The sequence below is a fragment of the Falco naumanni genome, chromosome 15 (genome assembly GCF_017639655.2).
Source record: "Falco naumanni isolate bFalNau1 chromosome 15, bFalNau1.pat, whole genome shotgun sequence".
Taxonomy (NCBI): Eukaryota; Metazoa; Chordata; class Aves; order Falconiformes; family Falconidae; genus Falco; species Falco naumanni.
In genome coordinates, this window is record NC_054068.1 from 1,908,241 (window position 1) to 1,931,571 (window position 23,331).

General features: G+C 61.9%; 1 protein-coding gene across 2 annotated transcripts; it reads left to right on the forward strand.

The window, feature by feature from the left end:
• The first annotated feature begins 1,256 nt into the window (after positions 1 to 1,256).
• CBFA2T3 (CBFA2/RUNX1 partner transcriptional co-repressor 3) lies at positions 1,257 to 23,098 on the forward strand. 2 transcript variants are annotated; one of them, XM_040615439.1, is made up of 12 exons: positions 1,257 to 2,387; positions 11,372 to 11,518; positions 12,932 to 13,009; positions 14,036 to 14,277; positions 14,588 to 14,677; positions 16,231 to 16,412; positions 16,526 to 16,782; positions 16,906 to 16,991; positions 17,208 to 17,403; positions 17,553 to 17,621; positions 17,855 to 18,045; positions 19,079 to 23,098. In XM_040615439.1, the coding sequence occupies exons 1-12, from the start codon at positions 2,312 to 2,314 to the stop codon at positions 19,376 to 19,378; spliced, it is 1,914 nt and encodes a 637-aa protein (XP_040471373.1). In that variant the 5' UTR covers positions 1,257 to 2,311; the 3' UTR covers positions 19,379 to 23,098. The 2 variants fall into 2 exon arrangements, with proteins under 2 accessions (XP_040471373.1, XP_040471374.1); XM_040615440.1 differs by lacking the exon at positions 12,932 to 13,009.
• Positions 23,099 to 23,331: the final 233 nt, after the last annotated feature.

Genomic DNA, 23,331 nt, shown 5'->3' on the forward strand with positions numbered 1-23,331 from the left:
GCGCTGCGGGCGGCCCGGCCCGGCACGGAGCGCGGCCGCGGGCGCCCCATGGCCGCGACGCGGCGCCGGAGGATGCGCCGCCGGGCAGCGCGTAGGGGGTGAACCGGCCCCGCGGATTTACGGGCTTCTCCGCCCCCGCCCTCCCCCGCTTCTCCGGTGCCACCCCTCCGGGGGGGGGGAAGCGCCCCGACCCCCGGGCTGGCGGCCCCCGGTGGCCCCGGGCGCGGCGAGCGGCGGCGGGCAGGTGCCGGGGGCAGCCGCCGCCGCGGGGCCGCGCTCCGCCCGCGCCGGCCTTAACCGGGCCGGGGCCGCCGCCGCCGCCGCCGGGGGCCGCTGCCGGCTCTGCCCGCTCCTGCCGGCGCCGCCGGCCCCTGCCTTGGGACTTACCTCACGCCTCCGCCACACCTCAGGACGGTAAGTGCCGTCCGCGGGCGGGAGCGGGGACCGGGAGGCTCCCGGTTCCCGGCGGGGCTGCGGAGAAGGGCTGGGGGTGCTCTCGGTGCGCAGGGCACGGGGATGCTGCCGGTGCCCGGGGGATGCTCTCGGTGCGCAGGGCACGGGGATGCTGCTGGTGCCCGGGGGATGCTCTCGGTGCGCAGGGGACGGGGATGCTGCCTGTGCCCGGGGGATGCTCTCGGTGCGCAGGGGACGGGGATGCTGCCGGTGCCCGGGCGAGGCTGCCGGTGCGCAGGAGTCCGGGATGCTGCCCGGGGGGGCAGCGCCGTCCCCGAGCACGGCCACCCCCAGGGCGCGCAGCGGCGGAGCGGGGCAGGGCGAGCGGGCACCGGAGCCGCCGTCTGTCCGTGTGGCGGGCAGCGCCGGGAGCGGCTCCTCCAGCACAGGCGGGCCCGGAGCGGGGTTGCCGCCACCGGGGACCCCGCTCACGCAGGGGCGGCGGGATGTGCACCCCGCTCCCCGCCCCGCACCCGGCAGCCGCTTACCGAGAGCTGGGGTGGCCCAGCTACCCGGGGAACCTACGCGAGTGTGCGCTCCCCCCCGCACCTTCCCCGCAGCAAACCCTCCCCACTCGTGGCTCCCGACTTCTGCCCGGCAGGAGAAGTCGCTTTCATCCCTGCATCCCTCCTCCTCCTCCTCGGACCACCAACCCGCCGGCTCCACATCCTGCTCTGGCCGCCACCGATTCCAAGATGTAGCCACGTTTCGTGGCGAGGAGGAGCTGATCCACTCGGGAGAGTTTGAGGGAGGAAACCCAGGGCTGCTCGGTGAAGTTACAGCTGCGGCAACGTAATTCTGTGTTTACATGCAAAGACACAGGGGCCGTGCAGGGGACGCGCACCGTGTCCTGGCGTGTGCCGGGGAACAGGTTTTTGGATGCGGTTTTGGGAAGGAAGGTTGACTTGGGGAGCCTCCAGCTCTCCGCTCCAGCGCTGCCCCGCTTCTGATCCTCGCAGCCATTAATCACTGTCCAGCTCTTGCTTTCCCTTCAGAATTGCATTAAGCGGCGTTTGCTGGCACGCCTGGCTGCCCGCTCCGGCCTGCCTTGGGTAAGGGGATGCTGTCGGCGTAGCGATGGAGCGAGGCTGGCACCGTGGCTGGCACCACGCTCCTCCGTGGCTCCTCCGTGGCTCCTCCGTGGTGCTGGGGCCGGGGCACGGCCAGCTCTCCCCATCACTCCGCCGCGCAGCCCTCGCTGCTGGATGGTGCCTTCGGACACTGCAGAGCATTTCTCTGGTTAAACGCACCTTTTGTTGGATTTCCCCCCACCCCCCACCCCATTAGCCAAGAAAAACTTTGCAACTTTCCTTCGCTTTTGGAGAGGAGCTGCTGCTGCTGCTGGGTTTCATTTTGTTTTTTTAATTTGAGGTCACGTGCATGTTGACAGTGTCTTTGAATCTAAGCGATGGTCTCATCTCTAGCTTAGAGCTTTTGAGCTCTTCCCTCTGTTGTTTTCTCTCTGTTCAGGAACAAAGAGATTTTTCTGCCTTTAATTAAAAGGAATATTAATTCTCCGCTCCTTTGTCGAGCAACTTGAAGACACTCTGCAAACATCCGTCTGCTCGGCACCGCAGCGGGGTGAGCTCTGCTATGGTATGGGGCATGGAGATACGGGGGAACCATCCCAAAACCCCACAGCAAGCGCGGAGCAGCAGGCGGGGAGGATAGAATGCTGACAGCCCTGGTGCCCGCAGTCCTCGGGTGAGGAGCCCTGCGGGGCCAAGCTGCCACCCAGGACAGGTGCTCGGTGCTTGGCTTTCCGGCGGCGTATAAGGCAGGTCCCCCGTGCAGAGCATTTCCACGCAGGGAGGAATTTTGAGTGTTGCTTTTGCTGTGGCTGGGAACACAAGTGGAGATGAACTTGGCTATGCAAAGGGGTTTTTCCCTGCCTGCTGCCCCCCAGCAGGCCTTGTCGGTGTCCACGCTGGCAGGTAAGGTTTTATCTGGTGATGGCCACGTCGGGTTTGTTTTGTTTGAAAAACATGTGACTGCAGATGTTGGCTTGTAGAGAGGGAAAGCCAAGATGCGTGGGGCTGAGAGGCTGCTCCCCTGTGGTGCTGGGTGCTGGCACGGGGTGGGTGCTGTGTTTGGGCAGGGTGGCACTGAGGCCTCATGTGGGTGCCGGATTTGCATCTTACATCTGGAACTTCCAGAGTGCAGGATGGAAAATACTGCGATGCTCAGCCCAGCTTTGAGCAGCCCCCCAGCCTCTGCCCGTCGCTGCGGCACGCTCAGCACCACCAGGTCAGGGGCAGCCCTGTGGGCACAGCTGGGGTGGGCTGCCCGCCGCCAGCATGCCGGTGAGGGGGCTCTGGCAGGTCCCACACGGGGACACGGGCTGGCAGATCTCTGCTGATGTCCCCCATGTCCCTTCCTTGGATTTCTGCTTCTGAGCATGGTTGTTTGCACGCGTGGAAAACCCCAGGCAGGATCCGGGCAGCGTGGCTGCACAGCGTCCGGCTTTGCCATGGAAATGGGGTCTCGGCTCCACTCGCTGCCGGCAGCCGGCTTAAATCCCGGGCAGTCGGGAGGCAGCTCGGCTCTGACCATGGCCGTGCAGCATCCCCTGCCCCGCGGCTGCCTGGGGAAGGGGTGCAGGGTGCTGCGGGACCCCCCGGCAGGAGAAGCACCCCCTAAATGCCTGTTATTACATCTCCTAATGGGAGTCAGCGGATTGCTGGTGAGCCAACCAGGGCTGCCAGTGAGGCATGCACCAGTGCTGGCAGTGGGGCAGGGAGCTGCCCCCCCCCAGGGGACACACACCAGCCTCTGCCACCGGCACCAGCACTGCTTCTGCCCCAGGCCAGACCAGCACAGCTGCAGTGTGCACAAGGTTTTGGGCAGATCATGGCCTGATCCTGCAAATGGAGCTGCCTGGGCCCTGGGAAGGAGCTGAGCTTGGTGCAAAGTTGGGCTTAAATGCTGCTGCTGGGGTCGAGGGGGCGTGAGTTGGATGCTGCAGCTCTGGCCAGTGCTTTCCAAGCCGGACCATGGGCAGGAGCTGGGTTTAGCTGTCCCACCAGGCTGGGGACAAGGGGGGTTCCCCATGTGGGGACCCATCCTAGCAAGCTTTGTGCTGGCCGGTACGGGGTGAGTCCAGGCTGGTAGCACAGAGGAGAACCCTCCTGCCCGGGTGCCGCTGGCGTTAGTGCCATTGCCCAGTTCAGGATTTATTTTTAGATTTCCTGAAGCTTGTTTTCTGCCGTCCCTCCCAGCACGCTCAGGCTCCCCAGGGGCAACCCCACCTTGACAAGCCCGCAGCTTTCCTTCGGAAGATGCTGACCAATGTTTCCAGAAAACATCCAAGGGATTTCCTGTTTATTTTGCAAAATTCTCATTAATATTTTTTCTTGTGGTATTTGGTTCAACCTCACATGGGCAAAATCGCCTTGAAATGTAGCCCGTGGGTAAAAAATAGACAAAGAGTTGGTAATGCAGCAGCCCAAAGGCTGTGGGGATGCACGGCTGGATCCAGCACCACCATGAAGCCGTTACCATCCTGGTGGCTGTGGAGCAGGATCCGGCCCAGGTTCCCTGGGGAGCCAGCAGTGCCTCAGCATTCCCACGCTGCAGGGACCTCGCAGGGAGCTCCCCACCAGCGCTGGTGTCTGGAGCGGGATGTTTTCCCTTCCCCATCCTCTCTCTGCCTCCAGAATGCCCCGAGTCCCCTGGCTGCTTGTGCCACTTGTCCCCACTCCAGCTATCCAGGCCACCTTTGGGGCTGAGCGTCCCTGTGCACATGGCTGGGTGGCTGCAAAAACTGGGGCGTTTTAGCCTGAACCTCTCCCTGCCTTCAAACAGCATTCGGCTCCGCAGCTGGGGCATCGGGCTGGTTTTGGGGTGCTCCTTTGGCAATGCATTGGTGGATCAGTTGCCCTTCCTGTGTGGCCACCACCATGATGCACCCACAGCCCTTCTTGCACCAAGGAAGTGGGTTGCAGCCAAGATGTGGGTGCTTTCCAGGTGGGGAGCAGCTTGGCCAGCGCTGCTGGTGGGGTCAGCCCCAGCCCTGTGCCGCCAGGCGTGCTGGGCTGGCCACAGCACTCAGTTTACTTATGGTGTTTAGTCAGTATATTTAATTTCCAGGAGTGTAAGGCAGCTGGGGAGCCGGGGGGGGGGGAGGTGTGTGCATGCCCACCTGCCCTTGCTGCCCCGGGAGCTGTTGGTGGGACAGGTCAGACGGTAGCACCAGGCGCAATGCTGCAGGCAGCATTTGCAGCAGATGCTGTGTCCCGGCTGGTGGGCTTGGCAGGGGTTGTTGACCATCCTGCCACTCCTCCAGCACCAGTGGGTTAGGGGACCCCCCCAGGCCAACCCTTTGCATGGGGGGACCCCAATTCCCAGCCCCTTTCTATGCTGGCTGGCCACGTTGCCGCCAGCCACTGTTGACTCACAAGCTCCAATGTCGAGTCCCAGGGCTGAGCCTGAGATGCTTTTACAGGCAAGGCTGAAATGCACAAAATGTTCGACTTGTAAAATATGTAGCGTGAGAAAATAGCCTTTTCTGCTTTCCTCCTCGCTGCCGCCGCTCCCCTGCCCCATCTGCTCGCTTGGAAAGCTTCCCACAGCTGGGGGGGCGAGGGGCTGACGGCGCCCGGGGTCCCTCGGCAATCGCCGCTGGCCCAGTTTGGGGACGGCATCCACCCCGTGCTGCTGCTGTGTCTACATAGAGGCGTTGCCCCTCGGCAGCAGGAGAGCTCCTGGGGGCATCACGGCTGCCTCGAGGATGCTTTTGGTCCATGAGGATGTTGTCCGCATGAAGCCTCCTCCATCCTCCCCGTGCGCTTTGGTGTCCTGAGGTTTCTCTCCCCCGGGATACGTTTTGAGAGCAAACGCGGGGGCTGGTGCTGGGAAAGCCAGGCAGGCTGTGCAGCGGTCGCTGCCGACACAGGGGATGAGACGGGCAGCACTGGCGCATCCCACGGGGCCCAGGGTTTCCGAAACGGGGTGGTGCAGCACTTCTCGGGAGGGTGCCGGGAAATACCCCTGCGAGGCACCCGGCAGCACCCGGCTGGGCTGGCAGGGAGCCGCCACGCTGGAGCTGGCCACGAGCCACAGTTTTCACCAGCCACCTTAATCCATCATTATCTGGGCACATTTCGGATCCTTGCCAAGAGCAAGGTGGGAAGGGGGGGTTGTGAGCATGCTTTCCCTATTCCCCTGCCATCCTTTTTGCTGCCTGTGTGTAATTAACAGAGTAATTAAAAACAGGATGAGTTAATTGGTATTCATTTATGTGGCAGATGTTTTTAATTGAGATACGAAACAATTTACCTGTTTACATAAACAATAGCAAATGAAGGCTTGTAAAACAGAGAGGGCGCTTTTATTTTTTTGGCTTTGTTGTTGTTGTTGTTGTTGTTGTTTTGAGGAAAATCAAACCCATCTCCATCCTCCCCGGCCACGCCGGGGTGAGCGGGGAGCTGGCTGGCACTGCCGGTGCGGAGCTGAGGCAGCGGGTTTGGGTCCTTGGGCTTGAGAACTGGGGTTTGTGGGGCTTGGGGTGCACGGGGAAGCCTGGCTCCGGGTGGTGATGTCCCACAAGGAGCCATGCTGTCACTGCTGCGCTGAGGGAGCTGGAAAGGGGACTGGGCATCCAGATCCCTGCTGGCAGCCGCTGCCCCGGAGCTGAGCGGGGAGCTTTGCCCATGGTGCATCCAGCAGCGCCGGACATCCCTGGGATGCTGGCCCGGTGCAGGCAGCGCGGCCGGGGGCTGCTCACGTGTCAGGGCTGTGGGGAAAGCAAAGCAAATCAGGATGTATCTGAGCATGGTGAAGCCTGCTTTGGTCCTGGTGTTGGATGGGTGGGAACATCCCAGCCCAGGCCAGCGGTGTGGAACCTGTCCCGTGGGCAAGGCAAGGATGGCAGGGACAAAGGCTGGCTCACCGACCAGCGCAAAGGGCTGTCACAGTGGTGCAAGGATGGTGGCAGGTCCTGCTCAACTGAGCAGCCAAACTAAATGGCAGGGGCAATGCCCAACCTTGTGGGCTGGTTGGCACGGCATGGCCACCCATGCTGGGCCAGGCAGCCACCACCCTGCCAGCTGGAGGAGCAGGGCAGAGCAGACTTGTGCCACTCGAGGCATGAGCATCCTTGCGAGGATCCCTGGGATCCCTGACTGCAGGCAGAGTGCAGGCAGGGCCTGGGTTCCTGCAGGGCTGGGCACGGCAGACACCTGAGCATGACGTGGCATTGCCAGCACTCCCCTGGTACCACCGGCGCTCCCCTGGCACCGTTGGGCACATCTGCATCCCACCATCCTTGCGGCAGCCTTTACCCGCGGCGAGAGCTCCCTGTGGTGGAGCTCCCCATGCTGACACACGGGCCAACACCTCCCTGGGCCCGGAGCTGGCCAAAGCTGCGTTTATTTACATCTTGTGCCGAGGATTTAATTAATTGGATTTCCTTTTAAATGGCTTCATTTGCACTGACAAGTGCTGGGGTTTGGATAGCTCCTTGCTAGCCTGGCTCCCCAAAATATGTATATGGAACACCCTGGCAATGGGTGCCCAGGAGTGCCAGGGGTGCGCAGCATCCCTTCAGCATCCCACAGCCGCTCTCTTGCTCTCTCCCCCTCCACATGCAGCTGGGGATGAGCCACCTCCAAGCTGCCTGCTGTCACCTACCCCATCATCCCGGTGAGGGGATCAGGATGGGTGCAGGGTGCACGTGGCCAGTGCTGCTGCCTGGCTGCCGGCGCTGCACGCTTCCCTAACGTGCTCCAGCTGGGACAGCTCGGTCCTTCGCCATCTTATCGGGGAGTTGTTCTTGGCCCGGTGGCAGCAGCAGCTGAGGAGCAGGAATGCTTGCTTGCCTTTGTTTCAGAGGCAGCCTGGCTTAAGAGACGTCACCTCCAGCATCTGGATTTCATTTGTGGCCATTTGGAGAGCATGAAGGATGCTGGTCTTTTAATTCCCTTTTAACCCCTTCCTCACATGGGAAGCTTCGTCTGGCCTGGGAGAGGAGGGCTGCAGGAAGCCAGAGCTTTCCAATGGCCACAGCCAGGGCAGCTCCCTGCCCTCACCATCACCCTCCCTGGGGAGGTGGTGAGGAGAGCAGCCAACCTGGGTGCTGGCTGTCATGGGGCTCACTCTGGGGCTGGCACAGCTCTATCACCTCCTCCAGCTACTCCCTGGACAGGCACCCCAGGCTGGGGCACAGCTTACAGCAGTGGGACGGGCTCCCCGGGGCCCTGGGAAGCAGCAGGCAGCATGCTGGGCTGGCTGCTGGCCCCCATTCCTCAGGCTGCAGGGTGCCATGCAGAGGTGCCTGCTGGTGTGCACAGCTATAGGATGCCATGCACTGGTGCCTGCTGGTGTGCACAGCTATAGGATGCCATGCACTGGTGCCTGCTGGTGTGCACAGCTATAGGATGCCATGTGGTGGTGCCTACTGGAGGGCTCAGCTGCACAGTGCTGTGCATTGTTGCCCATTGGTGTGCCTGCCTGTGTGATGCTGCGCGTCGGTGCCCACTGGTGTGCCCGGCTGTGTGATGCTGGGTGTTGGTGCCTGCCAGTGTGCACAGCTGTGTGGTGCTACGTGTTGGTCCTGCCAGCGTGCACAGTTGCACCATGCCACATGCACAGCCATACAGTGCCATGCATTGGTGCTTTCCAGCACCCAACACTGCCCGCTGGGGAGCACACAGCCGAGCAGACCCCCGGCCCCAGCTGTGGCGAGAGGCAGGGGACCAGCTAGCATCAATGCACAAGCCAGGGCAAGCAATTCAGGGCTTGCCGGTGCCCAGCGGGGTCACAAACCCCAACCCCAGTGGCACCACCAGGGCAGCACAGGGCTGGGTGCCATGGGCAAGCCGGGGCCAAGCCAGGCTTGATCAGCCGGTAGCATCCACGCTGGTGTGTCATCACCCCTGTGGGGACCGCTGGTGTGTCATCACCCCTGTGGGGACCGTGCCCGGACCAGTGTGCAGGGGGTTAAACCCTCTGGTGTGACAAATGGGGGTCTCAGGGTCGTGCGGGGGTGTGCGAGAGGTCCGGCATCCACTGGCCCCGGGAGGCAGGGTGGGGGACACCCACTCCTGCCAGCCAAGGAGAAAATACTAATCCTTTTATTTTTATATTATTACTTATTCATCTGGGCTGCACAGGCCTAATGGAAACCAGATGGAGGAAAACAGACACAGCCCCGAGCGGCTGGGACAAATTACCCCAAAGAAAGAAAAAAAAAAAAAAGAGAGACAGAAGAAAAAAAACATTCCAGCAGAGTTTGAGTCATGTTGGGGAATTATTGTTTGGAGGCACTGCCAGAGGGCTGCCCCCCCAAACCCCTTTCGCCCGCCACCGAGCTTGTCCCATCCTGCAGAGGACCTGGGCTGGTGCCCCGGTCTGGCTGGATCCCGCGGCCGTCCCGGGCTTTGGGCACTGAGAAATCCCATCGGGTTTGAGCCGTCCCTCATCCCCGTGCCCACATGGTGGTGTTTGCATTGCAGACATTGGGGAAAATTTATGACTTGGAGAAAAAAAAAAAGAAGGAAAAGACAAGAGAAAACACAGCCAGGCCCCGTTTCCCTGGGTGCTTGCTCAGCTTCATGGAAACTTTCGTCTCAATGGGAAGCTGTGGAAAAGATGTGTCGGTGCCAGAATGAGTGTGTCCAAGTTTTCCCCTTGGCATGGGCATGTGTACGGAGTCAGGACACTGAGGGGGACAAGGATGGGGGTGAGGATGCAGGCAGGGATGGGGATACAGGGAGGGATGGTGTCAGGGATGCAGGCAGGGATGCAGACAGGGACGGGGACACAGGCAGGGACCATGCCGGGGATGCAGGCAGGGGGGAACATCTTGCAAGCTGCAGCCTCCTCCCTCCTTGCAAGCAGCAGCAGAGCCCAACCCACGGGCGCAGCCCCTCCGCACTGGGAGCTGCACAGGCTGGTGCAGGTGCACTTACCTGGGCAAGCTGCCACGCTGTCCCCAAGCTGCTGTGGCTTGTCCCCATGCCCGGTGGCTGTTGCGTGGAGAGCCAGGGCCTGCACATGGGTGGCTGCAGTGTTGCAGATGTGAAGAGCATGTTGCAATGCCTCGCTGCACCGTGCTCTCTATGTGATGCCAGCCAGCACCCGGCAATGCGAACCTGGGTTCAGAGGGGGCAAGAAGGGCGACGGGGTGGCAGTGGTGCCCACGCAGAGCCCTGCATCACGGGGAGGTGCTGGCCCTGCCTGCTGCGGGCAGAAGCTGGCAAGCAGTGGCAATGCAGGCCGTGCTTTGCCGAGCTGGGTAGCAGGCGATGCCTGGGGGATGCTGAGCCCAGGAGGGATCATGTGGACACCTGGCAGATCAAGGTGCTGCGGCTGCGCAGATGCAGCCACCCAGTCTGGGTCGTGCTCTGTGCACGCTCGTGGCTGGTCGTCTGCCGTCGGCACTGGATCCTGCTCCTCTGATTGATAGGAGAAGCCTGGAAGTCTGGAGGAGCCTTGCCCAGAGATGGGCATTTCCATGAAAATGAAAATATATGTTTTTCAAAACATACCATTTATTTTGGCAGGCCTATAAGGAAACAGTTGTTTTATGGGGAGGGATGCTGCTTGGTCTTGGGGTTTCTCCTATGGCTGCAGTGGGAGAAGGGAACAAGGAAAGAGATACTGGAGTGTGCACATCCAGGCGGCTGCAGGATTACGGTGTGCTATGGGCAGGGAGGGATGCTCCCCTGTGCTGGAGCTGTCTGGAGGATGCTGTTGGGACCATGATGGTGACTGCCCAAGATTTTGGCCCTTGTCACTGGCTCTCCCATCTCCTGGTCCTCTGTGCATGGCATCAGCTATGGCATAAGCCCCGATAACATCTTGCTCAGGATGAGGCCCCGGTTTTATTTAGCCTGGACAATGTGCTCTTGCAGGGTTCAATTAATCTCACAACAGTTGTGGCGGATTAAGCATGCATATTAGATTAGTGTTTACCAGCCTTGCCTGGTGGGAAGCGTGCTGGGGCGCAGCGGGGACCCCGGGGCCGGGGGGCAGCCGTGGTGGCTGCTTCCTTCTTTGGCTGGTGCCGACGGCAGCAGCGGCATGGGCTCCGGGTGCCCTGACAGATCACTGCAGCTGCCTGCACTTGCGGCCACCCATCACCGCCAGCACAGCAGCCGTGGGGCCGAAAGCTTGCACCGGGGCTGCCACCACCATCTACAGGGGACAGCGCTGGCATGGTTCCCCTGGGGATGCTGCCACTGCCTGCTCTTTGGGGTTGTCAGTGCAGGGCACTGGGAGGGAGGCAGCAATGCCTGCAGGGAGCCCAGCACGGTGATGGCAGGGAGCCCTGCGCTCCCCCCTTTGCAGGATCTGGCGCCTCGCAGGGCTCCTTGGGGCTGCAGGGGGACAGCACGTGGGTGCTGTCATCGCTGCTGCCACCGAGCACCAGCCGTAAGGAACCCACGATTTACTGCCTGTGCATAATCCCTGCCTGGGATTACGGCAGCCCCGCGCAGAGCTGCTGGGGACAGCAAGGGGTTAGTGGGCTGCCAGGGACTCTCCAGACAAGGGCAGGTACCTGCTGGCAGGAGGGTGCCGGTATGTGACAGCGGTAGCTTTGCAGGGACACACACGCTACGCTGTCTGTGTGCTGGGCTGGGCTGTGCCCTGTGTGGGGCAGAGTGATGTCCTGCCCTGTCCCCACCACCCTGCATCCATGCCAGGCCCCGGGCACCGTCCCCAGTGTTATGCGGCTGCACGTGAGGTCGGTCACCATCCCTACTGTCCTGCAGGCATACAGGACACCAGCCACTGTCCCCTCTGCCTGAGCTCTGCCCAGGGTGAGGGCTGCTGCCGTCCTGCTGGGGAGCGGAGACATCCAGGCCAGCCCGAGGGTCCCAAGGGTCCCCTCTGCCCCCAGCCCAACCACCGCTGGGAGGGGAAGGTGGCGCTGCCCGGCAGACCCTGCTCACTGCCCCATGCCCTCTCCCTGCAGATAACGCGGAGACGCGGGCCGCCACCATGCCCGACTCGCCAGCCGACGTGAAGACACAGTCCAGGTCCACGCCGCCCAGCATGCCTCCGCCGCCGCCAGCTGTCACCCAGGGAGCCACACGCCATCCCTCCTTCACAGCAAACACCAGTGAGTACTGGGCAGGGATGGGGATGGGGAAGGGATGCCAGGCAGGGAGGCTGCCCAGCTCCGTTCGCCTCCAGGTCACACGCTGCACCCGGGACCAGCAGCGTCCTCAGACCCTGGCACGGTGCTCGGTGCTGGCTGTGCTGTGGGGTGCCATTACCCAGCCTTGCGCTGGAGAAGGTCTTTGGGCTGCACATCCCAAAGCCCCAGCTCATGCATGTGGCTGCAGGGAGCACCATGGCACTGCCCGTCACCAGCAGTGCCCTGCAAGGTGCTTGGGGATGGGGACATCCTGGTCTCCTGCCACACGGTCACTGAACAGTGGCACAGAGCAGTGCGTGGCCCCAGGTGCTCTCACCCGCAGCAAGACGACTGGAGGACGCTGTGGGCTGGGGGAGTCCCCGCGAGTCAGAGCTGGCCCCGTTGCAGGTCCTGGGCATGTGGGGACCCAGCTGCCCATGCGTGTGGCACGCAGGTGTGGCAGGGCGGTGCCACAGACCTCCTTCCCCAGCCCAGGCCATGGTGCTGATGGCATCAGAGGACTTGGTGGGGACTCGAGGTCCGAGTCCTCAGCCTCTGTAGCATCACTGAACTGGGGGAGCCCCAACATGCTGGCTGCACCAGTGGCACATGGGCTCACTCCACACCTGCAGGGCTTGCACCAGGGATCGGTCCCTGTGCCGGTGTCACCGACGTGGCACATGGCCAGGCAAGGCGCACGCGGGGCAGGGGCCAAGGCTGGTCTCCCCAGCAGGAGTGGCAGCGGCCATTGTGAGCGGTGGCTCCAGCTCCGCCGAGACGTATCCCAGTCAGGCACATGTGCGTGCAAGGATTCTGCTCGGAGCTGCGTCTTGCTTAGAAACCCCAGCAGGGAAGAAAACACCTCGGAAACAGCCCCCCCAGCAGCGGCGCTCCCTGCGGCAGCCCTGCCACCCTCCCGGCCAGGTGCTCTCGAAGCAGAAAGCAGCTCGTGCAGGGCTGCGCGTTAGGGGTTCTGTTTTCTAATCCGAACCCTGTGGCAGATGTGGCATCCTGGGTTCAGCTCGGTGCAGGACACGGGGCTGGGGGCGCAGGCAGCCCCTCTGCTGCGGCTCGGCCCTGAGCACAACGGTGTTTTGGTTGGTTTTGTTCTCGGGGAAGTGTCGCGAAGCTCCCCCCCGTGCCGGGGCTGTGCAGGGGTGGCCCCAAAACGTGGGGAGCGCGTTAGGCAGCCGGGCAGCCCCTGATCTCTCCATCTGGCTGCAGTGGGATGCAGGGACCCGGCTCCATCCCCAGCACACCTGGGTGCAGGCAACTTTGCCCGTGGCACACGTGCCCCCACCGTGCCCACCGTCAAGGAGTGTTTCCTGCAGGGACCCCCGGCTGAGAGCTGCCCCCTCTGCTCTCTCATCATAGCGTGTTTTATTTTGCTTGCAGATCGAGACGCTGGCCCTCCGACGTTTCTGCCTCGCGGCCGTTTTCATGGTTGCTTGAAATGGTCGATGGTCTGTCTTTGTAAGTAAAATGAAGCATCCGCTCTCATGAGAGACCCGAGCCGCAGCCACAGCCCCCCCAGCAGGCACAGGGTCCGGCGGGGGGCACGGTACCGCCGGGGGGGAGCTTGGGCAGGGTGTGCTCCCCCGTGCCAGCCCCTCGCCCTGCCCCAGCAGGTCACGGGCATGTGAACCCCGGCCCCGGCTGAGGGACATGTGTGGCGTCTAACTTAGTAACACACCTGTCGCGGGAATAAAAGCAGTTGTGGCCGCTGGGTTATTTTCGGCACCTCTTTAGCGGGCGGCTGATACTGCCCAGCCGTAGAGCGAGCGGGAGCCTGCCCAGGCAGGCAGGGCAGGCAAGGCGGCACAGGCACCGCAAGGTTAGTGCGATCCCAGGAGCCGGGTGCCCGGTGCGCCGCGGGGAGAGGCGCGGTGCATGCCCGGGTGCCGTGGTGGAGCAGCGTGCGGTCGGGAGATGGGGTGATGCGTGCCGTGCCCGTGCTGGCTGCCGAAAGGTCCCTGCACTCGCATGCTCTGCACAGAGGGCTGGCGCAGGAGCGAGGGGCCCGCTGTGCCACCCGTTGGCACCACCAGGTGTCCCCGCCTTGGGTCCCCTGGCATGGGGTGTTCCAGGCAGCTCCTGTCCCCCCCGCCTGGGCAGCGGGGCCTGAGGTGCCAGCGTGCTGCAGGCCAGGCTGAGCTCCATGGGAAATGGCTCGTGGCTTCTCCCTGGGGGGTGCTGAGCAGCTCCCAGAGGGGCAGGGTGGAGTCCCGTATCTTGGCTACCTTGAGCACTGGGGAGCAGGATCAGGCCCTCGCTGCGCTGGGGCATGCACTGCATCCCATCCCTCCCTACAGCCCCTCACAGCACCGGGGACCAGTCCAGGGTGTGGCCCCAGAGATGCAGCAGTATCCTGAAGCCTCCTGGGGGATGCCAGCCCTGCAGTACCCACCAGGATGCTCCGGTCCCCACATCCCAGCCTTGTCCCCACAGTGCCAGGGCACAGCCGCCCGCTCTGACCTCCCATCCCTTCTCTCCCTGCAGTGATGAACGGGAGCAGCCACTCACCAACTGCCATCAATGGGGCCCCGTCCACCCCCAATGGGTTCAGCAACGGGCCAGCCACCTCCTCCACTGCCTCCCTCTCCACCCACCAGCTCCCACCGGCCTGTGGAGCCCGCCAGCTCTCCAAGCTCAAGCGCTTCCTCACCACGCTGCAGCAGTTTGGCAACGACATCTCTCCCGAGATCGGGGAGCGGGTGCGCACCCTCGTCCTGGGGCTTGTGGTACGTGTGCCAGGTGCAGGCATTGGGCTGGGGGAGTGATGCACCATCCGGGGATCCTGCACTGTCCTCTTGGGGTGGAGATGCTGCTGGAAAAATGGGAGCCGATTTTCCAGTGTCTCCTGGGATCTGCACAGCACGGTGCAGGGTTGGGTCTTGGCTGCAGGCGTCGCCAGCAAAGCCTTGAGCATGGTTTTCCCTCAAGCATGGCAGAGGAGCCTAGACGGGGGAGAAGTAGTAAAGCATCCCCTTGGGCGTGCAGGGCAGGCGGGGGGCTGTGGCTGGCAGTGCTGAGCCTGGGCTGTCCCTGCAGAACTCCACGCTCACCATTGAGGAGTTTCACGCCAAGCTCCAGGAGGCCACCAACTTCCCGCTGCGACCCTTCGTCATCCCCTTCCTCAAGGTGGGTGTCCCAGCGCGGGCGCTGCGGGGATGTTGGCGTTAGCATCAGCGTTGCCAGCAAAGGGGGATCAGGGGGCGGCTTTGGGGCCGGGGCTGGCAGCTGCCTGTGGGGCTGCCCACGTCTCCCCAAGCACACGTGTGTGTCCCCGGCACGCCCAGCTCCTTGCACGTGTAGAGTCACATGAGGCCAGGGCTGTTTGCAATAAAGCAAAGAGTTCAGCCCAGCTGGTAACCATTTGCAATTCATTAAAAATCCCCCTTTTTTTATTTGCCTTTTAATTTCGCTCTGACTCTGCACTGTCACCCCGCTCCGGAGGGATTTGCCGGCCGCTGGCACGCCTGGCAGCACCAGCACTGCCGGCAGATGTTGAAGCCCAGTGTCGCCTGTCCCTCGTTAGGAGAGGAATAATGAAAAAGTGCAAAAAAAAGCCCCTTTTCTCTGCATCCCCAGCCTCCTGGAGCAGAGGTCCGTGCTCGCCACAGGAATCTGCCTGCAAAGCTGCCAGAGAGGTTTGCTCCTGGCAGGGGATGGCAGAGACAAAACATGGCCAGGCTGAGCCGGGAGGGACAGCAGAGCCCCCATGCCCTCCTGCTTGGGTTTGGGGTCTGCAGGAGCAGCGGGATGGTGCATCCCCAGGTGCTGGTGGCCCTGTGGATTGGGGCGGGCTGGGAGCCATCCCGGCTGTCCCACGGCCAAGCGCGCGGCGGCCCAGCCGGCCGCCCTGGCACCCCGCTCCCAGCTGTTCCCACCGTGGGCTCCAGATGTTTCTCATTATCCTAACTGCAACCAGCCGGGCTCGGCATGCTTCCCAGACTTGGGGGCTTGCTTGTTTTTGTGGGGTTGGTCCCTGGCTGGGGAAGGGGAGGGTCCAGCTCTGCTCGCTGCAGCACGCATCTCCGGCTTCGGCGCTAACGTGTCCGACAGATGGGAGTCTGGCTGCGGATCAGCTGCCTAAAGAGAAACCCAGAGCTGGCAGCCAGAGCGCCCGGGCAGAAAGGGGTCTCTGCTGCTTAATTCTTGCTGCTCTGCATGCTCCTAGGGCTGCGGTGCCAGGGCAGATGCAGCAGGTGGGTGCATGGGGAGTTTGCAACCGGTCCTTGTGCCTTGTGGGTGGCAGATGGGCTGGGGGCTCCCCGGGCCGGGGGGTCAGGTCCCCAGGGTGAGAGCCCTGGGAACAGGGTGGCACAGGTGGCTGACCTGGCTGGGGTATGATGCTCTGCAGCCTCTGCCAGGATGCACGGGGGGCTCAGTTGAATCTGTGCCCGTGCCAGCACATGGCTGAACCCTATGGGGGGCCACATGTGTCCCCCCCTGGCAGCCCAGCTGACCTCGGCACGCTGCAATGAGTGGGGTCCCAAGGATGTCCCCCTGGGGAAGATGAGCAGGACCCCAAAGGGAAGGGTGCCCAAAGGCACCTCCTGCTCACAGTTGGCTGGGGACAATGCTGGGGGGGCTGTGCTCGGGTGCTGGGCTTTGCAGGGTGCTCTGAGCCACTGGGTGCCGGGCTGGGGGGGTCTGCAGGGCTGCAGACTGGACTCTCCTTCCCCTCTCAGGCCAACCTGCCACTGCTGCAGCGGGAGCTGCTGCACTGTGCCCGCATGGCCAAGCAGACCCCGGCCCAGTACCTGGCCCAGCACGAGCAACTGCTGCTGGACGCCAACGCCTCCTCTCCCATCGACTCCTCCGAGCTGCTTCTGGAGGTGGGCGAGAGCGGCAAGAGGAGGACGCCAGACAGGTGCAAGCTGGGGGGATGCGCAGGGTATTTTTTGAGGGATGCATCCCTGTCATCCCCATTGGGGCAGCGGGCACCAGTGTCCAGTGGGGACCAACCTCCTCTCCTCCACCCAGGACCAAAGAGAACGGTTTGGACCGAGACCCTCTGCACCCTGAGCACCTCAGCAAGCGGCCGTGCACCATGAGCCCGGCGCAGCGCTACAGCCCCAGCAACGGGCTGAGCCACCCACCCAACGGGCTGGGGCACCCCCCCGCCGCTCCCCCCCTGCCCCAGCACTACCGCCTGGAGGACATGGCCATGGCGCACCACTACCGTGACACCTACCGTCACCCCGACCCCCGGGAGCTCCGTGAGCGCCAGCGGCCTGCCGGTGAGTGGTGGCATCCCTGGTGTGCCAGGGTTCGGGGGGGTGGGCAGGGGATTGGGGCGCCCCTCCCGTGCAGAGAGAGGGGCGCTGCGGGGGGCTGACCCCTGCCCTGCGCTTGCCTTGCAGCGGTGCACGGGACGCGGCAGGAGGAGGTGATCGACCACCGGCTCACCGACCGGGAGTGGGCAGAGGAGTGGAAACACCTCAACAACGTACGTTGTAACCTTCCTCCAGCCTTTGCTCTCCATCCCCACCGTGTCCCCCAAGGGCGTTTCTCCCAAGCATCCTCTGCTCCCCCCAGCCAAAGTGGTACACCAGCCCTGGCACAGCCTGGCATAGCCCAAATCCCCGCCACAGCACCAGGCACTGCAGCCCCCCAGCTGCTTGCAGCAGAGACCCCCCCACCCTGACTTGTTGCCCCCCCGCAGCTGCTGAACTGCATCATGGACATGGTGGAGAAGACACGCCGGTCGCTGACGGTACTGCGGCGGTGCCAGGAGGCCGACCGCGAGGAGCTCAACCACTGGATCCGGCGCTACAGCGACGCCGAGGACATGAAGAAAGGCAGCCCCCCCTCTGCCCGCCCCCACAACAGCTCCTCCGCCTCCGAGGCACCCCAGTTAGGTATTGAGCCCCGGGGCTGCGGGGTGCATTCAGGGGGCTGCGCCCCTCTCCAGGGTGCCCGTGCTGTTCCCCCGGGGGTCCAGTGCTGCCGGCGGGTGGGTTTGAAGAGGATCGCATCTCCTAACGGCATCACCCCCTCTCCTTCGCAGACACTCACCGGGAGTTCGCGCCGCGGCCTCTCTCCGGGTACATGCCAGAGGAGATCTGGAGGAAGGCTGGTGAGTGCGGGGCAGGCACCAGCACCCATCAGTGTCTGAGCTGGCAGGGTCTCTGCCCCTGCCCTCCCCATACCGCGTCGGGGTCCCTGTGGCACTGGAGGGGCTCAGGGTGTGCTTGCAGCAGGGGGAGGATGCTCGCAGCCCTCCCAGGGTGCTGCTGCAGCGGGGGATGCACGCAACCGGGGCTGGGGTGCTGGGACACCCTGTGCCATGCTCGGCTGCCTTCCTTCCAGAAGAAGCTGTGAACGAGGTGAAGCGTCAGGCTATGTCCGAGCTGCAGAAGGCCGTGTCAGACGCCGAGCGGAAAGCCCACGAGCTGATCACGACAGAGCGAGCCAAGATGGAGCGAGCCCTGGCTGAGGCCAAGCGCCAGGCTTCAGAAGATGCCCTGACTGTCATCAATCAGCAGGAGGACTCAAGCGAGGTGGGGGCCGGCGGGATCAAGCCGGGGGGGGGGGGGGGAGGGGGGGGGCGGTGGGGTGGGGCAGGGTTGGTGACAGCACGGGTGTTTGGGACCTGCTCCTTTTGCAATCAAGTTTGCAGCATCTGTGCATGCAAGCATGGATACCAGCAGGGGCTGCGGCCACACCACGGGTTGGGAAGAAGAGATTTCTTGCACCAAGCTGGGGATGGAGTGTGCAGTCCAGGATGGGGATGCACAATCCAGGAAGATGTACATGGTCTGGGATGGGGATGCATGGTCCAGGATGGAGTATAGTCAAGGATGGAGTGTGTGGTCCAGGATGGAGGGACAGTCAGGGATGGGGTGCATGGTTGAGGGGGAGGATGCACAGTCCAGAGTGATGTGCATGGTCCAGGATGGAGGAGTATGGTCCAGGATGGAGGAGCATAGTCAGGGATGGAGTGCATGGTCCAGGATGAAGGAGCATAGTCAGGGATGGAGTGCCTGGTCCAGGATGGAGGAGCATAGTCAGGGATGGAGTGCATGGTCCAGGATGGAGGAGTATGGTCCAGGATGGAGGAGCATAGTCAGGGATGGAGTGCATGGTCCAGGATGGAGGAGCATAGTCAGGGATGAAGTGCATGGTCCAGGATGGAGAAGCATAGTCAGGGATGGAGTGCATGGTCCAGGATGGAGGAGCATAGTCAGGGATGGAGTGCATGGTCCAGGATGGAGGAGCATAGTCAGGGATGGAGTGCATGGTCCAGGATGGAGGGACACAGTCTGGGAGGGAAGCGCATGGTCCAGGGTGGGGATGCACAGTCCAGGATTATGTGCATGGTCTGGGACGTGAGTGCATGGTCCATGATGGGGTGCATGGTCCAGGATAGGGGTGTATGCTGCAGGACGGGGGAGCATGGTTCAGGGTGGGGGAGCACCATCTGGGATGGGGATGCGTGGTCCAGGATAGGGGTGCACGATCTGGGCATGAGAGTGCCTGGTCCGAGAGGGGGTGCACAAGCTGGGGCTGAGGTTTGGCTTCACATCCCCACAGAGCTGCTGGAACTGCGGGCGCAAAGCGAGCGAGACCTGCAGTGGCTGCAACACTGCCCGCTACTGCGGCTCCTTCTGCCAGCACAAGGATTGGGAGAAGCACCACCACGTCTGCGGGCAGACTCTGCAAGGGCTGCCGGCCCCCAGCGCCCCTGCTGCCAGCGTGGGGCTGCCGCCAGGGCCGGGGCAGCCCGATGGGGTGGCCACCATCGCCAGCAGCCCCAGCGAGACGGGCTCGGTGGCCGCTTCCCGCGCCGGCACGCCAGCCACCCCGGCACCGCTGGAGAGCACGTCCCGCTGAGCCACCCTCGGACTGCTGCTGCTGCCGCCGCCGCTGCCGCCGCTGCTACCACCGCTCTCCAAAAGACATGGACTGCACTCGATGCAATTTCCTCAGCTACCTGACTCGTGTGACCTCCGAAACGACCTCTCTAGCTCTCACAAATAATCCTCACAGATCCTCAAACTGGGCTTTAAGTGGAGTTAAGGCAAATACCGGTCTTCTCTGTTCTCTCTTCAGTCTTTGTTTTGGCTTTTTTTTGGTTGGTTTTCTATCGGTTGGGGGATTGTGGTTCGGGTGGTTTTTTGGTTGGGTTTTTTGGGGTTTTTGTTTTCCTCATTTTTCTTTCCGGATGAGGGATTTGGCTGCAGCCTCACCATGCAGTGACGTGGGGAGAGGCCAGCCTGGCCCCAGCCCGCATCGGCTCTGCCGAGGGGCTCGATTGCAGGAGGAAAGAAACTTCTTTTCTTCGTCTCTCTCTTCCTTTTTTTTCTTTTTTTTTTTTTTTTTGTAAAAAAAAAAATAAAGAAAATAAAAAAGAAAACGTCGGACTCTTTGGCTTTAAGTAAGAAATTGTAAAAAAGGAAAAAAAAAAGTAAAAAAAAAAAAAAAGAAAAATCCAAAAACCAGACGACGCCAAGTCAAGCCGCGTGACGGACGCTCACCTGTAACTACCTTGCTAGCTAGCCAAGAACAGACCAGACTCACCTCTGCTCCAAAGGAAATCCAAAACCAAGGAAGATCCAAACATCTCTCCACTGCCAAAGTTCGTTTCGTTCTGTTGTCGCTTCCTTCCCCTCCCCACAAGGATGGATGGACGTGCCCCTGGGGCTTTAAAGAGTTTCTATTAAAATAAAGCAAAAAAAGGGTGTTTTTTTTAAAAGCAAGCCCCTGCAATGTGGGAGGGGGAGATGGTGGCTGGGAACCGCCCGGGTGGGCGCAGCTGGAGCCGGCACATCTCTACCTCTGCCCGCTGCTGCCCTGGAAAAAGAATAAAAAAAGAGATGAAAAGACTGATTTTTGGTTTTCTCCCTTCCCGAAGCCGTCGGGGGCTGCCTGTGGCCGGACCCCCCAGCCCCCCGCTGCCAGGCTGCTCCCACACCCCACGTCGGATTTATTTTGCAAGGATTTTTTAAGAGGAAAAAGGAAAGGAAAGGAAAGTGAGTGCAACCTCCTTCCTGGCCGAGGAGGCAGCCAAGGACGATGTTGATTATTTTGTATTTCTTGCATCATTGTACAAAGTGCAGAGGACGGGAGTGCAATACGGAAAGTCCCCCGGCTCCGAGAGGAGGGAAGCCCCATGTGGGGCAGGAGTGCTGTACGCTAATGTGAATGTAAATAGTGTTTTGCAGAGGTCCAAAAAAATAATAATAATAATAGTGATAATAATAAGAGACATTTGCCAAATAAAAGATGATGAGAACCTGCTGGAGGCTGTGGCATGGGGGAGCGAGGCTGGCCAGAGGCAAACAGAAGTCGTGTGCTCGATAGGAGCTGTAGTTTTTTCCGCATTTGCAAAAACCATCCTGTGTGTTTTCTGTAGGGGAGGAAGAGGAGGGAAGGGCTTGGGGCTGGGTCGGTTTTGTTGCCAGTCACCCAGGGGCCCGGCTGCTGGTGCTGCCTTCATGGCTGCCTCCTGCGTAGGCTGTGCCATGCTGTGCCGTGCCGCGCTGCAGCAGGGCTTGGGGCATGGGGCACCCCTAGGTGACATTACTGGCCCTGTGCCACCAGCACCAAGCCCTGCTGCAGGTTTCTGTGCACCCCAAGATCTTGATGCATTCCCCCAGGGGTGGGTTTGTGCAAACTGAGACCTTGGTGCATCCCCCGGGATGTTTCTGAGCACCCCGAGACCTTGGTGCATCCCTGGAGAAGGGTTCTGTGCACCCTGAGACCTTGGTGCATCCTCCCGGGGGGGTTCTGTGCATCCTGAGGCTGGGAGCTTTGCCAGGTGCCCCTGGAGTGACTGCTCACTTTATTTATGGTGTGACATATGTAATATTGTCTATTTTTCTTACGTTTCCTGAGAAGAGGTAATATATAAGAGTATTGCAGATGCACCTGCTGTGGGGCCGCCTGCTCTCCCGGGTGTCCATCCTGTCCCTGCCCTTCCCACCATGCGTGTCCCTGCGTGTCCCCACGTGCCCCCAGCCCTGCTCCACGCCGGGGCTCTGCCTCTCTACCTCCGCCTCGCCGGGAAACCGCGGACGAGAGCATTTCTACAGAGACTGCTCTTGCATCCACTCCCTTCTGCTTTGCTTTTTTTGTTTTTTCATTATTATTTTCTTCTTGCTTTTTTTTTTTTTTTTAATAATAAAAATACCCTACAGAACCTTGCATTGAAACCAAAAGCCGAGGGAGGGAGGGGACAGGCGGCACGGCGCTAGCAGACGTCCAAACCAGAACGACAGCTTTAAAGTGTAATATTTCCCAAAAAATTAGTGATGTGGGGAGGACGGCAGCGGCGGTGTGGCCGCGGGGCTGGAGTGATGCAGCCGTGGAGAAAGCTGTGGTGGCTGGGTGCTTCCACGGGGTTTTGCTCCAAAATGGTGTTGGGACATGCGGGGGAGCCAGGGGACACATGCCCTGTGCCATGCCTGCGTCACATCCTTTGGTGGCTTTGTGGCATCTGGGAGGTGGCAGACGGATGAGCCGTGTGGTGCCGGCACAGCCTGGCTGGCGGTTAGGAACACCCTGGAGGCTGTGGGGCAGCTTGGGGACACAGGGTGTCAGGGTGACCGGGCATGGTCCTCTGCCAGACTGGGTCCCTGTGGCCACCCACAGCTCCCCTTCTTGGGTCTCCTCCCCGCCATCGCAGCTGGGGCTGGGGGATGGTGTTGGCGGTGTGGGGACAGCCTGCCCAAGGTCCCAGTGCAAGCAGAGCTAGGGCTCTGGGTGCTGGGTGCTGAGTGTGGCACCAGGCTGGAAGAATTGGCAAGAGAGATGTGGCTCTTTTCTGGCACTGAGTGTGGCACTGGAGCCCCATCCCCAGCAGGCGAGGGACTCTCCAACTCCTTCCTCACATTCCCAACCCAAATTCCCAGCTGAAACCAAAGTGCCACATCCCTGGCAAGGCTGGACGCCCTGGAGCAGGGGTCCCTCACCTGCCTGGGCTTTGCTCCATCACTGCCGGAGTCCCCCACAACCCCCCCACAGCCTCTCCTCACCCTCCTCCTCCAGGTCCCCCTTCTCCTCAGGGTGCCTCTCTGGATTCCCGTGGGTTTGAGGTCAGGGACAAGACACCGTCTTGTTCCCAGGTCCCAGGGACTGTGCTGAAGTGTCCCAGCCATGGTGGCAGCTCCTGGGGCTCCTCCGATGCCACCAAACACCATGGCCCTGGGAACAAGGTGTTGTGCCACTGGCCCCTATCGGTCACGGCTGCGTGGGCAGCACCGGTTCCCTGGTCCTGGGGTGCAGGGCTGAGCCCTGCCCACGTCACCCTGCCAGCCCTGGGGACAGGGATACTGGAGTACCGGGGTCCCTGGGAGGCTGGAAACCAGCACCCCCCAGCCAGGAGCAGGCAGGCAGAGCGGCAGCCTGTCCTGCCCCACCACGTGGGTTTTGGGGGCCAGCCCAGAGAGACGAGGTGGTAGGACTTTCCTTCGGCATGCTGTCCCCCCCCTTGCTGTTCCCCGCTTTCTCTAAGTGTACTGTATGTTTGACCTGTGAAAGATGTAAACTTTATGATTCAGGTTATGTCTGTTCTTAACTCTGTATCTGTGTAATAAAGACAATTTAATATCAGCCGGTGACTCCATAGTCTGGGCTTGTGCTGGGTGCCCTCACGCCCCTCTCCAGGCAGCACCCTGCACCCCGCAGCCTAGTGGGGGGCATTATAATCCGGGGGGGCTGTGGAGTCATTATAGCCCCGGGGGCAGTGGTTGCACCGCGTCTGGCTCTGAGGAGTGGTGTCCACAGCGGGGGGGCACTCAGGGTTGTCCCCAGGGAACCCAACGGGATCTTCCCTCCCTGCTGCA

Excerpts from the sequence above, each read along its gene's own strand:
- CBFA2T3 (XM_040615439.1), top strand. The coding sequence starts at position 2,312 with ATGAACTTGGCTATGCAAAGGGGTTTTTCCCTGCCTGCTGCCCCCCAG. Across the intron at positions 16,783-16,905 it reads TGAGCGCCAGCGGCCTGCCG|CGGTGCACGGGACGCGGCAG; the intron begins GTGAGTGGTGGC and ends CTTGCCTTGCAG. Across the intron at positions 17,404-17,552 it reads CTCCGAGGCACCCCAGTTAG|ACACTCACCGGGAGTTCGCG; the intron begins GTATTGAGCCCC and ends TCTCCTTCGCAG.